Source organism: Poecilia latipinna, unplaced genomic scaffold, assembly GCF_001443285.1.
Source record: "Poecilia latipinna isolate Pla-1442-1.1 unplaced genomic scaffold, P_latipinna-1.0 Scaffold725, whole genome shotgun sequence".
NCBI classification, from domain to species: domain Eukaryota; kingdom Metazoa; phylum Chordata; class Actinopteri; order Cyprinodontiformes; family Poeciliidae; genus Poecilia; species Poecilia latipinna.
The window spans coordinates 129,492-143,934 of NW_015113341.1; the positions used below are offsets into that span (position 1 = coordinate 129,492).

Here is a 14,443-nt window from a genome sequence, read left to right on the forward strand (position 1 = left end):
AAAAAAAAAAAAAAAAAAAAAAAAAAAAAAAAAAAAAAAACACCATCTATATTTTCCTTCTACTTTGAAATCACACTATCCCAGTAAAATATACAGAATAATGTTGGTGAAAAGTCACTAAGCAGCCTGAGCCACCTTCTGATTATAGCAAAATAATTAATGTTGTTACTGAAACAGAAGGGCAACTGACAGACCATTACCAATTCTGCATCCGCCACAACCTCTTAATAAAATTCTGCAATGAAGACAATCAGGTCGCTGCCACCTCTATCCCCCGTATTGTTATTTTTAGCGAGGGTAAATTTGAGAGTGATAAACACACACACAAGCAGCGGGGAGCTAGAAAAGCCAGTATTATGTGATTGGATGGACAAACTCGCGCTGAAGTGATCGAGACAACATCAAATTAAGTATTGGCAGCTGGAAAATCCAGCTGACACTAATGGGAGAGGAAGGCAGGCAAAGGAGTTGTAAACCTCAACAAAACTGAAAAACAAATGGAAAATCAAGAAAAACCTTTTCATTTGAGTAATTTCTGAAGCAGCTGGCAGCAACATCACAGAGGGAAAAGTTAAAAACATTTACTGATGGCCCAATAACAGCCAACTAATAAAATCCACACGGCTGTTGGACTGATTGAAATTTGTAATCAGACATGAATGACTTGTGATAAATCAGGAATTGGGAAAACATCCTACTAATACATGACTTAAGTCCTTAATATGCATGCTTCTTTTTGCAAAGTGATATGGGTCTTATTTAACAGTTTATCTGCCATATTAGCAAAAACACTTCACCAATGTTAAGACAATTATGTCTCCAAAAAAAAAAAAAAAAAAAAAAAAAACTCCTTCACAACATGCTAATCCGAATATAGCCCAGCTACAAGGTAATGCATTTTACTGGAAAAGCTGCTGATAATTTTGACAAGGAGGGGGAAGAGAAGCCTCAATGCATCCCCACAGCATAATGCTGCCACCACTATGTTTAATCGTGGCGATGATGCTTTCAGTGTGAAGCGTCACGTTAGCTTTTTGCCACAAGGTTGTTTTGAAAGTAACCCAAAAGTTAAATTCTTCCTTCATCTGACCAGAGCAGATGCCCTTCATGGCTCGTGGCAAACATCAAAGAGGTCTTTATGTGTATAAAAGTTGAAATGGTGTGAATATTTTTACATGCAACACTTTTTATCAGGTGGGTGTCTGTGTCAGCACAACGATTTTAACTGATGCAGCGTTTCTGCTTTAGTCACCTCCTTCGATGGCTATTCAGAACACAGACCCACGACAGCGACCCTTTAGTTCTGGCTTAAAGGAACGGTGTGAATAGAAGAGGGAAGGTCTGCCATGTCCAACATCTGTTCGTGAGCACTCTGGTTTCTTAGCAACGTGACAATGAACACAGACCGATTTCAATATCACACTCCCAACACGCACCTCATTTATGACCTGGATTATTCAAGAATCTGAAATAAAAAGACTGGATTGTTGTTCACTCGCTGCAGCTTTAATTGAACTTGGGGGGGGGCATTGTGACATTACAAACTGCTCTGCTGGAAGAATCTAAACTCAGGAAGAATGCCTAAATTACTTTGACATTCAGATAATCCAGGTTTGATTATCTCAAAGGAATAGTGGGAGGCTTAATTTCGTTCAGCTGTAGTCCACCCTTCTCAAGGACGTATTAGACTCTTGGCTCCCTCATGGCAAAGACACCAAGATGTTATTACATTAGTTCCTGGCTTCCCTTTACTTTGGAAAAGTCTGAGCAGAGCAGCTGTTTCTGGGTAAATGAAAACCCCATCTGGTAACATCAAGCATCTCATTCATTCTTAAAATCCTCGACATAAAATCACTTTAACGGCTCCTTTGTGGGGCAGAATAAATGTTCAGATGCGATGTCACCGACAAGTTTCAATAAACATTGTCTGGGAGTCATTAAAGTTTACCTTTGTCTGTGCACCACACCGTTAAATGTGCCAATTAAGACAATGTAATGAACAAGAACGGTCATTATGATTCATTCATTAATTAGTCAGTTAGTTGGAAAAGTAAAAGAAATCTAGGAAATGAGTAAGAAAACAAGACATGAAAGTCACAAATTTACTTTTACTTTTGATCAAAAATACCATTCACTGTAAAGGTGCCGATAGAAAAATGTGTGAATATTCATGGGTTGAACATTTGTGCTGAATCCCCAATGAAATAATATCAGTAAGCTCGGTTTTCTATGAACAAGCCTCTTGCTGCATGCGCAGTCACAATCCAGGCAATCATTTAACTTCAAAACTACATTTAAAAGTAGGATTTAAATTTAAGAGCATCATAGAAATTTCAGCATTTATTTGACAAACTGGATACATTTTTTCAGAAACTTGTAAAGTTATATGGCTCCCCAAATGAGAAAAATGTCCCACTCTATTTTTTTTTCCTATTGATTTACCATGTTGTGAACCATTTTCAAAGCAAAGAACTGACTCTATACCATGTGTAGCCCCTGGTTTTTCTTTCACCAGTTCCCTTTATTTAACCCCATCAACTCTGAACAACATCAAAGAAAGGAACACCCACAGCATGATGCCGCCACCACCACAACAGAGTTGATGGTGTGTTTAAGGTCATGTGCAGAGTTTGTTACCTACAAGTAAAAAGTTTAACGTTGACATGATGTTATAAGAGTACCTTTCTTTGTGCGTTTTCAGCATCCTCTAAAAGGCACACAGGTGCAGTCCCTTTATTACACAACTCATCATAAAATAGATTTAAGCAGTCTTAATACATATGTCACTTTTTAAATTTGTGTTTTTAAATTGAAAATTATGTGTCCCTTTTGCTCTACTTTAGAATTAAATGCTACTTTGTGTTAGTCCATTATAGAAAATGTACCTTGTGGATGTAAGGTGAAAAACAGCGAGAAGGTTCCAGGAGTGTGAATATTTTAACAAAGCACTGCTTCATTTATTAGTCCCTTCCCCACCCCTCTGCAATATTGAAAAATAACTACAGTTGGACAAAACAAGAGAAAACAGTGTGGGAGAACGGCAAACATGGGAGGCGTGCGAGATATTTTCAAGAGGGTAAAAAGGAAACGGTTATTTATGCGTGAAAGTTATGTAGGAGGATTCAGAACAGGCTGTTCTTAAGTGTCAGAGCTGCGGATAAAACTCGAGTAGGTTCACCAAGGATGGGGCGATGAAGCTTTGTCTGCCTATGGGTGATAACAACCAACACCTAGCAACTGGCCGTGCAAGAAACCAAGAGAGGAAGGTACAACAGAGAGCAAGTATCGAGCTCGCCTGCAGCAGAAAGGAAGAAAATATGACAAAAGGATTCTGTCTTATGCCTGATTATACAGTCGAGCTGGCAAATAAGTAAAGCTGCCTTCGACATGAATGAGAAACCTTGCTGTTTGCACTCCTGACAACCTCAGGATTCTCTCCGCAGCAGAATATTGGGCAGCACTTAAAGCAATTATCTCTTCATTGTCATGTGAGGCCAAGCACAGAGCATCAATGAGAGCCATCAACAAGCCAGCTTCCTGACATGGTGGCTGCCATTAGTTGCAGCTCATTCAGAGGCAGAGTGCATCACAGGTACGTGATTCTGAGTCAGTTTCACGTTTTTCTTTCATCCGCAGCACAAAGGAATTACACCACCAACAAAGACCGTAAGCATGTCGAGTTGTGCATTTACACTACAACTGCAAAAAATAAATAAATAAATAAATAAAATAAATAAATAAAAATCTGTACCCGTCTGTACAGACAATTTGGAATAAATATGGATTTTACTTAATCAGCTTTATTCAGCCTTTCAGGTTGCAGAATATTTGTTGCCTTATATCTGACAAGTTGAAAATCAGATCATTATGAAACAAACCATAATAAAATGTAATAATTTTATACAATCCATTCAATAAGTGTTAAATCTTATCACATTTTGTTACAATATTTGAAAAATCAGTATTTTATAGAATCCCCTTTCACTATATGGTCTTTCTAAATCTTTCTACCACTTTTGCATGTTTAGAGACCGACATGTTTGCCTATTCTTCCACGATGTGTGGTCTCCTCTACATGGATTTTAACAACCCCTAAATGATGCTTCTCCCTTAAGGCTTTCTTCCAACTACAGTTGTGTCCTTGACATTAAAGTCAAGGAGGAAAGCCACATTTACAGAGTATGTGTTTAACAGCAACCCTGACAACATATTATTTCACCCGAGTTGTGCATCTCTGCATCTCCTCCAGAATTACCAAAGCATGTTGTCTGCTTGTCTGCTCTCAATGTCTGGCTTTTTAAGTTTGTTTTGTGCATTGGTTTTGATAACTTCCAAAGCTTCATCCCAACATCCCCTTGAGTAGGGTGCAATCCGCGGCTAACACTGCCTTATTTTATTCCCCCATCTACTGTCTTCGTGATGCTATTTTTTTTTCCACCACCCAGTCTTCAACAAACCACTGAGACTTTCACAGAACTGCTGTATTTGTACAGAGATCAAATTACACACCGGTAGACTCCACTTAATAGTTAAATAGAGTTCATCCATGGCAACCTCTCAAGTCACAAGGTTGCCATGTATTTTATCTCAAGGGACAGGGTGCTGCGTTTTTTCAGGCACTTTGTGCACAATAAAACAACTGTTCCTTTATTATAAAAGTGTTGTATATATCAAACATGACAAAAGAAATTTGACTTTGTAATTTTACTCCTTGGAATTGGGTTACCGTCTCTTTAAGAAGCTCCAACTGTTTTTCCGACATGCCGCCTTCAGCATCACAACAATGCTCCTCCATCAAGCCGTTTACAGCGGTTTTTAGGAGTTCTTGACAGAGAGGTAGTTGGTCTATCACATAACATCCTAATTAAATGCATAAAACTTTTTGGCTGTCGTGAAACAAAATGTGATAAGTTCAAGAGGTACTGAATGCTTTCATCATCAGCAGCAGCGGCCTCCCACAATTATCTCTGTGATCTAGTTTTTGGATTTAAAAAAAAAAAAAAAACTCGTATCAGAGTTTGTTTTAAAAGGGTGGTGAGAAAAGGCAGCACTTCATCTAAAAGAGCTACAACACACTGGTTTATCTTGTGTTAACTCAATTCTGCAACAAGATTTATATTAACTGGCATTTTTAGTCATCAAATCAATACTATTCTTATTTATGGAATAAAAGATTTCAGCATAAGGAACTTAAAAAACAACATCTAATCAAGAGGTCATTATTAGTTTGGTGTTTGCTGTGAGTACGCCATCACGTACTCCAAAGGGTTTCCACACAAAACTTTTGAAAGTGCATAATGACAGAATCCCAAATCAACAGCATGACATGAATTACTGCCTACAATCCTTCAGTAATCTAAAGACTCCTTAACTCAGCTGAGGCTACACTCAGCTGCATCCATCATTATAATCTCCGATGTGGAGTGAATCACTGCAGCACTGGCTGTTGTCTCCTAAATGCTGCACACATGAGTCATTATTGCACCGTGGGAGGAACATCAGGCAACGCACAGGGCACCGGTTACCAACACGTACCTACACTGCCTCGGTCAAAGGTACTTCAAAGGGTTCTGGAAGAGTTGTCGAACATTGCATTGTGTAACACGACTCCTGCACAATCAATATGCTAATGGCTAGACCCAAATGTTTACAGCGTTGTGCTGCATGCAGCAGATTTTGATGGTGCATATGATTGACGATCTGCGGGAAAAACTAAATTAAAATTCTCACTTGATCACTTCTGACTTAGAAATGTCCCATTTTTAATAAAGTTAGTTGATACTGGATGGAAAACCTAATAGCAATCTACTGGTAAATGTAAATATCTAACCTATTTTAAGAAACTTTTCAGATATGATCCATGGCAGTGCATGAGAGATGAAAAAAGGCGATGTGAGACGATAAGAGATTCAAACTAATCCACAGTGGACAAAGTGGCCTTTGTGCTGGGAATGGAAGCAGTATGGTTCAGGGTTTTAGCCCAAGGCTGCTAACATGTCCCTGCTGTAAAGCTGAGACCACATACTCTGTCTAGACACAAGATCAGCCTCTGCTTCTATAATCCTGCTCAAGCACAGAGGGAGTTACCGACACCCACAGAACAGCATTCTAGCCTGTTAAATAATCAACACTGGTAATGTAATAGTAGGTAATTTATTAAGTTGTCAACTTAACACCTAAATTTAAAAAAACAAAAAAAAAAACAAACAAACAAAAAAAAAAAACAGCTTAAACACAGATGTCCATCCTCACCATGTTTGTGATCTCTGGGTATGCATTCTCAACCAGCACACCTCTGTTGGTGGAAAGATAGTCCACCAATTCGTTCAGCGCGGCCCTCTTCACCTCCTTGCTCTTCAGGTCCCCCACAGAGTCCAGGAAGTCGAAAAGCGTGCAACACTGCTGGAGTTTCTGACAGAACAGTTCCTGCTGGTCTGTGGAGGGGGCATCTGGAACAAAATGATAAAATACAATCATTTATTACAAAAAAATAAAAATAAAAAGAGCCATCACCAATTACATTATAAAAAAATACAAACAAAAGCAGTTGTGACAAAAACATAGATATGATATCGATTGTTAAACGCTAAAAATTTAAAATGAAACACGTGCAGTCAGCCTTCAATTATCTGCTTTATTGCATCATACTCGTCTCACAAAGTGACATGATCAAGAGAGACAACAGAAGAAATGCATGCCACATTATAACCGTCCAGTCGTTCTTGGCTGCGACTGCAGAGCCTTTAAAGGATCAAGTGGTGAGAGCATCCAGGGCCATTAAGCCTGTCTGTCAACTTTAACCTGAGCTAATCTATAAACTGTGTGAATCTGCACTGTGATGCTGCAGATTGTTGCAGAGAAGCCACACAGTCGGTTTGATTTACAACAACCAGACACCCTGAAGGTTCTGATAAAATATACAGCCATCCACCACAGCTGATGGCAGAGGAGTAAAAGTCTTCATTAAAATTAATGATGAAATCTCAACTCCTGCGTGTTCATGTGTTGAAAGGGGGCAAGTTGCCTTTCCCTGAAAAACCTATGGTGACTGTGTTACTGATTGCAATTTTCTGTGCTGCTTCTTATGTTTGAAAAGGTCTGATCGGCTGATTTTTGAATGATGCAGACATTTCTATCCGACAAGTCATGGTAACCAGCCAAGCAACTACTGGTGCATCCACTGTGACAGTACAGACAATGTGAACACCATCTGGAGGTGAAACCTCTATTTTAGGTTTCCTCAAGATTAAAAGGTAAAGAAACTGTCTGAATTTGACCCATTCAGTTTCAAAGTCGAAAACCAAAAAACTGATTGAGGTATAATGTTCCAAATTAAAAGATACACACCATGTCAACCGATTCTAAACAGTGGTGAAAACAACTATATTTTTAGACTTCTACTCTTTTTAAAATGTGAGAAAAACAAAAATGTTTCCCCAACAAAATGTTTATTTCTCTCATCCTTGTCCAGACTTGGAAAAACAATTACAAAAATATCTAAAAAACACTATTGCCATTTTAAAACTTTCCTTTGAGCATGCACAAATCAACTCTTTCAGCCATCATAACTACGTTTAAATGCCAAGTTCCAAAGTCACGGTACTGAGCTTTTTATTGAGCAATATTATGCAACTGAAGAGTTATCGCCCAATAAAACGATGAAGAACAGGAAGATCTCAGTCAGACATGGCCGACAAACCCAGAATAATTTCACACATAGCAAGAATGTTCCAGCGGTGTTGACAGCTGACAAAGTGCTTACGCAACTGAACCCTCGAGGTCAGACAGTGGCTGTTGCTGGGAGTAACCTCAATGTGTGAGTGTAACTGTACCAAACTGACTTGTTAGCGTGCAGTGCTCTGCTTTAATGCCAATTTTCCAAAGTATCACATCTCAATGGATCCCAGAGTGAAAGGGCAGACTGAATACCACACTAGAACAGGAAGGATGAAAGAGCCATGACGCCCCCACAGCCATGCTAACATGACACAATGATGGCTCATATTTCTGCAGCAGACATGTGCCAGTTCTTTGGGAAAGAGTTAAATCTTGAGGTTTTCTTGACTGTTTACAAGAGTTAGAGGATCACAACAGTGTGGGAGCACCAAAGGAACAGTTCAACCATTCAAAGAAATGAACTGTTGTGGGTTTGACTGACTGTTGTATGGCAGCAGAACAGGTAGGCACAGATAAAGCACAACAACAACAACAAAAAAAATAAAATCAGACAATTGGCATATATTGAAATAATAGGATAAAAAGATCAAATGGTCTCTTCACAGCTTTTGTCAAAGTTTCTGTTTTGTTTTTAAATTACATGGACAGAGACCGTGGTCTCTGCAGGTTATTGGATGAATAAACAGAAACAACTTCAGAACAGTCCAAAAATCATGTTTTTACTTTATTTTTTTTGTTTTTGCTAATTTTGCATCTAATTAAAAAATATTTTTATCATCTATTATGGCCATGAAAGTAAGTACCAAATATTCTAAAATGTTTCTTCTAACCTCCATCCCTCCCTCAAGTATATTAAGAGACAAATGTTGTGCTTCTTTGCAGGGAATTGTCTTTATGCCCTAGAGGGGAAGAAAAGAGGCGGGCCTTTTAGATACTCTCTGACATGTAGATGCCTTCCCCAAAGTGAAGCTATTTTTGTCTTTCACATAGAGATGCATTAGTACACAAATTCCTCAGGGTGCTTAAGCAAAAAGGAAAATATTTCCACCAGACTCAAGAAGCTTAAAACAAGAACAAAGAACATGAAGGCATTTTAGAGACCAGACAAATTAATCAACTTAAGAACGGTGCCAGAAACTGGTGTGGATACAAGCTTTGGAGTGGAGGATAAATAAATCTTCTCATAGAAACCGTTATGCAGAGCTTCAGGCAACACCGATTGGTCTCATCTAGATGCTGGAACATGCTGCGTCATAACTACACTAGGACATAAAAGAGGAAGTAGCTCAAGGTAAAAAAAAAAAAAAAAAAAAAGAAAAACAAAACCCAAGCCTAACCTCTTTTAAATTGCTAGTTAACCTTAGATTTGTTGCTCATTAAAAACTGATCTTTGGTCTCTTGATGACTAATGTGCCTTCAGATGACAAATACATCTACTGGGAAGAAATTACAAATGACCTCAGAGCAAAAAGCTTGGCTTTACAGATTTTAGTTTTTTACCCTACAATTTAAACATGCAACTACAATAGGACGCCCCCAAACTGCAGACACACAAAATAATTACAACCATGCAATTACCAATGCAATCTAATGCCATTTTACACTAGTCAAATGTCTAGTTTGATGAGGACATTTTAACATCACATTGATTTGTCTTATTAAAACAGATTTGTTTTTAGGTAAGTTAAATTCTATTACTGTGCAGGAAGTCACATTTTGACAGCTACACTACACATGCTTACAACCTTATAATAATGTGACTGCTTAGTTAGAAGTAATAATAATCTGCAAACCTGAAATATCTCACGATGAAGTAGCAACTAGAGCAGTGGAAAAATATTTTATATCCTGGAAATAAAAAAACCTCAAGATGACTTACTCAGAAACATACACTTTGCAACAAAGAAAGATTCAGTGACTAAACAGGAAATGTGAGCTCAGTCATATAACCACAGCACTGCACAGAGAATAGAGAAAAGACATTACAATTAAAGCTGAAGTTAATGTTCAAGTAATGAGAATCAGCTTAATTCTACAAGTTTGGACAAAAATCAAACTTCATGTGATGAAATGGCAGTAGTTGTGGAAAAAATTGTACAGAAGAAAACGCAATGATGGCTGCTCTTAAATGACGGGTTTAGAAAGTGTAATAACCTTCAGGAGAAGACGTCTTCCCTTCGAGTAACATGTCTTATTGTATTGAACATATCTCATTTTCTTATTGTAATAGACAAGAAACCTCCACTGAGATGGAGCTTGCTGTAAAGTGAGCCACAGTACCATACAAAAGAGAAACTAGGGGTGCGTGTGTGTGAGGGGGTGGGAGGTTATTTAATCTTCCAGAAAATGAATGAGTAGAAGGAAACTGTTGATTAAAAGATTAAGGCTGAGAGGATAACAGGAAGCAGTGTGGCCGAACCTAAAATGAAACACTGTTTGCTTTTAGTCTCATCATAATTGTTTTCCCTTTCCTTCATGCACGTTTGTAACAGAAAAACAACAAAAGATCACAGTGGCTACTCAATCACTTTCCATTCTGGCATCTCCCACCTCATTGTTCCAACATTTGCTGTGCCACCAACAAGTAGAGCTCTTCCACCTTAAACTATAGCAAAGGGCAAACTCAAACCCAATTATAATGTTTATTCATGGAGATTTTAAAGCAAATTACAAGACAAACTGTGGAAAAAGTAAGTATTCAGGTTAAAAATACTTTTGTTTTCAACGGATGCTTTTTGTACAACTAAAAATATAGTCTTTTAATATTCGATTATAGTAGTTTTACTGGTAAAGTCAAGTTTATGATCTTTATCCGCTTTTGGATTCATGCAGACCCTAAACACTCAATATGCACCATGAAATCTGAAAAGTGTTTTACGTTTTTATCTGCCTGCTTGTGATACAGGAGTGTTTCCTAAGAATTTGGGAAACACTAAAAAGAAGTGATCTTTTACATTTTTTGTGCCATGTCATAAAACAATTGAGAAAATAGACTAAGTTGGAAAAATGTAAATTATATTACTATAAATCCAGTGCGACCATCTTGCATAGAAAATTGGTTAAGTGAAAAAAGTTCATTTGCAATTCTTACATTTTACACACGGCACCATACAACATCCTTAAGAAAGGTGTTGGTGAGCTGACCATAAGAACTTGGGAGTTTGCAGCTCTGCTAGTTCTCTTTAACAAGAACAGTAATTACTTCGCCTGTTTTGATTGCGTCCCTGCCTCTCATTCAGAACACCGAAAGCTCAGAACAATTAAAATATGCTATTGTTAAGTCTTTTACAATGTATGGACTGTGACAGGCGGGGGGTGGGGGGAGGTCATCCTGCAGCTGTTGGACTGGTTAGGTAGGATTCTGCAGCCACTTGTTTGATTTAGCGACTCCACATTTGTTTAGCCTGCGCATTGAAAATATGCTGGCAAAACATTGTAATGAAAAGGCAGCATCAAGCGTAACTGGAGCAGTACGAGAGAAAAGTACATAGTGAAAATGTCAAAAGGCAATATTAACGGAGAGCTAAATCAAACTAAATGTTCTTATAAAGCTGCCAACAAATAGCTTGTTTTAAAATGATACCACCTCCTACAGAGACCTGACATTTTAGATACAGTAAGTTTGTCATTTCCACTTTTACAATTTTTTATTTTTTTAATTTTAAGCAGAGAGTCCAATTTTATGAGACATTTAGATAGCAATAAAAAAAAAGCACAGCATGAAGGCTCCTGACATTCTTCTAACCTGTCATTTAACTTTACTCACACATAGTTGGCTTTTCTTATTACACTGGATAGAAAGGGTGTGTCTAAGTGAATGAGTGTGACCGCGTGGGTGTGCACAAGAATGCATGCATTCATGCATGACCTAAAAACATTTGTAGTCAGTACAGTCAACAATAAGATGACTCCAGATTAGGAATGGCTTTAATGTACTGGTAACAGAGAGTGTCCAGAGCCTTTTCTAAATTGACAAATTTCCTGTTGCAGATTTTTACTAAAAAGTTGTAAAATGCATCCCCCCCTCCCCCTTCAGAAGTCGCTGAATATTTACGACTCTGAACTACTAATTTAGCTTAACGGAGGGCAGGAAATGTCTCTTTAGATTGAAAAGTTTGCAGATAGACCCATCCATCAATCAGATATAATTTATCACAGCTGCTGGGCGCAAATGAAAAATTTGAAATATAATGACAACAGAGGCCATGGCGTAGGTGCTAAGACTTCATATTAAAAGTTAGCAAAAATAAATTTCAGATCAGCAACAAAAATCCAAGCACAACTTATTACTTTAGAAAACACAGAAACATGCAAAATATGTTAGACTAAGAATACTAAGGCTATATGAAGAACATAATTGTATAGTGGAAATAAAATTTGTGATGGAAAATCTACCTTAATCATAACTGATCAATTAATCATTGTTTGACATTTTGATGACTAGTTGTGGTAGCCCTATTCAAGTGCCCAACTGCTTGGCATGGAGAGTGTAATCTCTTTATGGCAGATGATGAGGACAAGGAACTGAATGCTATTGTGAGAAAATCAGCTGCCAACAGAATGCTAATAGCTGTCAGCTGTGGCTAATTGGTTTGTTTACAAAACTTCAGAAAAAAAAAGCCACTATTCAAGATCTGCTTCTAAATCTGTTCTATGCGAACAACCAGATTTAGCTTCACAATAACTTGGCTTTCATTATAGAAAATTAAAATTAAGAATATGTTATTCTTGACAATTTCAAATCAGAGAAACAAAGAGTCAGTTTATTAGGTTGTTTGTGCAACAGTCTTATTAAATTTAAAATCCAAAACAGCCTCCCAGGAAAAAAATAAAATAAAAAAATCTTAGTGAATGACAAATAGAAACAAACCAGTCTGAGCAGTATGCAGCAATCTTGCCGGCTGGACAGAAAGTACAAGTGCTGTTTTATTACTCATCTCTCTAAAAGACTCTGAAGCTTGAGCGTGTCCTGTGGTGAAAAGTGAGGTCACAATCTGATCAAGAGACGTTTGGAATGGAAAAATAACAAAAAAAGAAGCCTACAACATTCCTCTGTCTTACTTCAACAATAGATTTGAAAACGTCACTGTTTGCCTTCACGTCAGTCTCTAAAAATCCTATGTACAGCACATCCACATACACTTTAATTTGCCAGCAAAGCAGCTGATGTTACATTTGAGCCTACAAAGGACAGCAAGAAGGTGAATAGATGGCACCTGTTCAGGAGGAAAAGGTTTTAAGTCGACGACAAAATAAATGATAAAGAGGTCATACAAAATTAAGAGAGGTATTATTCCACTTTACCAAACCTTTTTGGGTTTTAAAAGTAACCATCTGTTGTGGGATGTTTTGCATCAACCACGTGACAATCCATAACTTCCTTGGGGATATTTTGTATTCAATTTAACAACTGATGACTGAAAATAATTTCCAATAGTTCCCTCAAAGTCTACTGTAAGCCTATGTAGTATATGCAACTCCAATATTATTTCGTCTATATTTAATAAATATTGTGCAATACCAGAATACTTAAGAGGAATGATTAATCACTGATAATATTCAACGATTTAGTCGATGAGGACAAAACGATTTGTACCAGATTAATAGTAGATAGCAAAACCACAATCTATACAGCAAAAAGCAACCCACATATGGATACCCATCAACATGACAACCTTCATGAAAGTTGTACAAAAACACTGAGATCACAGTGAGCCAAGGTTAGAACCGGTGAATACGTGATGACACCCACACAAATCATGCTAATCAGCAGCATTTCTGAAGAGCGCTCCCCACATGCAAGAAACCGGCACACCACAACCACCATGCTTCACAATTAAACTGTCAACTGCTTGAGATGTTGTCTAAACCTTCAGTGTCTGATGATCGATGCTCTGGCAACTTCCTGACAATACTGTTACTTATGCCCTCTGGCACCTGTTCAATATGTAGGTTTATTGCAGTTCGAGTTATTTACATACACAAAGCTGGTCTCTGCATGTGGACCAAATTATATTCAAATCAGAGCAACAATTCTTGGTGCCTAACTTGGGGCTAAATTGTTTTTTGTCTGTGAAAGTAAATAATAATAAAAAAAAAAACATTAATGCAAATATTATTTTACCAGATCTTTTAAACATTGTGCATTTGATACACTTAAATATGCACCAAGTATGAAATTATTAAAACACTAATAACATAATATCTTGAAGTAGTAAAGGGTATTTCATTTATTGGTGAGAGATGATTGCAAAATTTACTTAAACTGTATCTATAAGGAAAAAAATAACCCTCTCCATACCATCTACACTTCATCTTCACTTTGTACCAGATTTTACTACCTTACAATTCTTTCATATAGGAAGAACAGACCTCTATTCATTGCTGTTTGTTATAAGAAAACCAAACAAACCAAACTTGCCATCAGACTCCACAAATTTATATGATAAATTGAGGAAGTATTTATTAAACAACAGAATCTGCCAGAAGCATAAATATGACACACCCTTAGTTAACAAAGATCTGTTCCATTGTTTCCTAGAAAGGGCCTGATTGGTATCTGCTCACATGCTGGGAACAGCATGTTAGGGACACACAGGAATCAATGTACCAATAGGGAGGACATGTTTTTTCCAGTAACGGATGCCGATTAGCAATTTATAAAATTTACTCCTTTTGAGTGATCAGGCTGAAACTAAAAATTTCATTCATTATTTTTTTAATGTCAAAATGACTTGCATCAATTTAAAAATAAATCAAAATGTTT

At 37.4% G+C, this 14,443-nt stretch overlaps 1 protein-coding gene across 2 annotated transcripts in view; it reads right to left on the bottom strand.

Annotated features, from left to right (window-relative positions):
• The window catches only part of ppp2r5a (protein phosphatase 2, regulatory subunit B', alpha isoform), a 38,517-nt gene that overhangs the window by 17,342 nt on the left and 6,732 nt on the right, over window positions 1-14,443 (bottom strand). For both annotated transcript variants that reach the window (XM_015045423.1, XM_015045422.1), the window contains exon 2: window positions 6,253-6,449. In XM_015045423.1, the coding sequence (XP_014900909.1) occupies window positions 6,253-6,449 (197 nt within the window). The remainder of the gene's footprint in view (window positions 1-6,252; window positions 6,450-14,443) is intronic.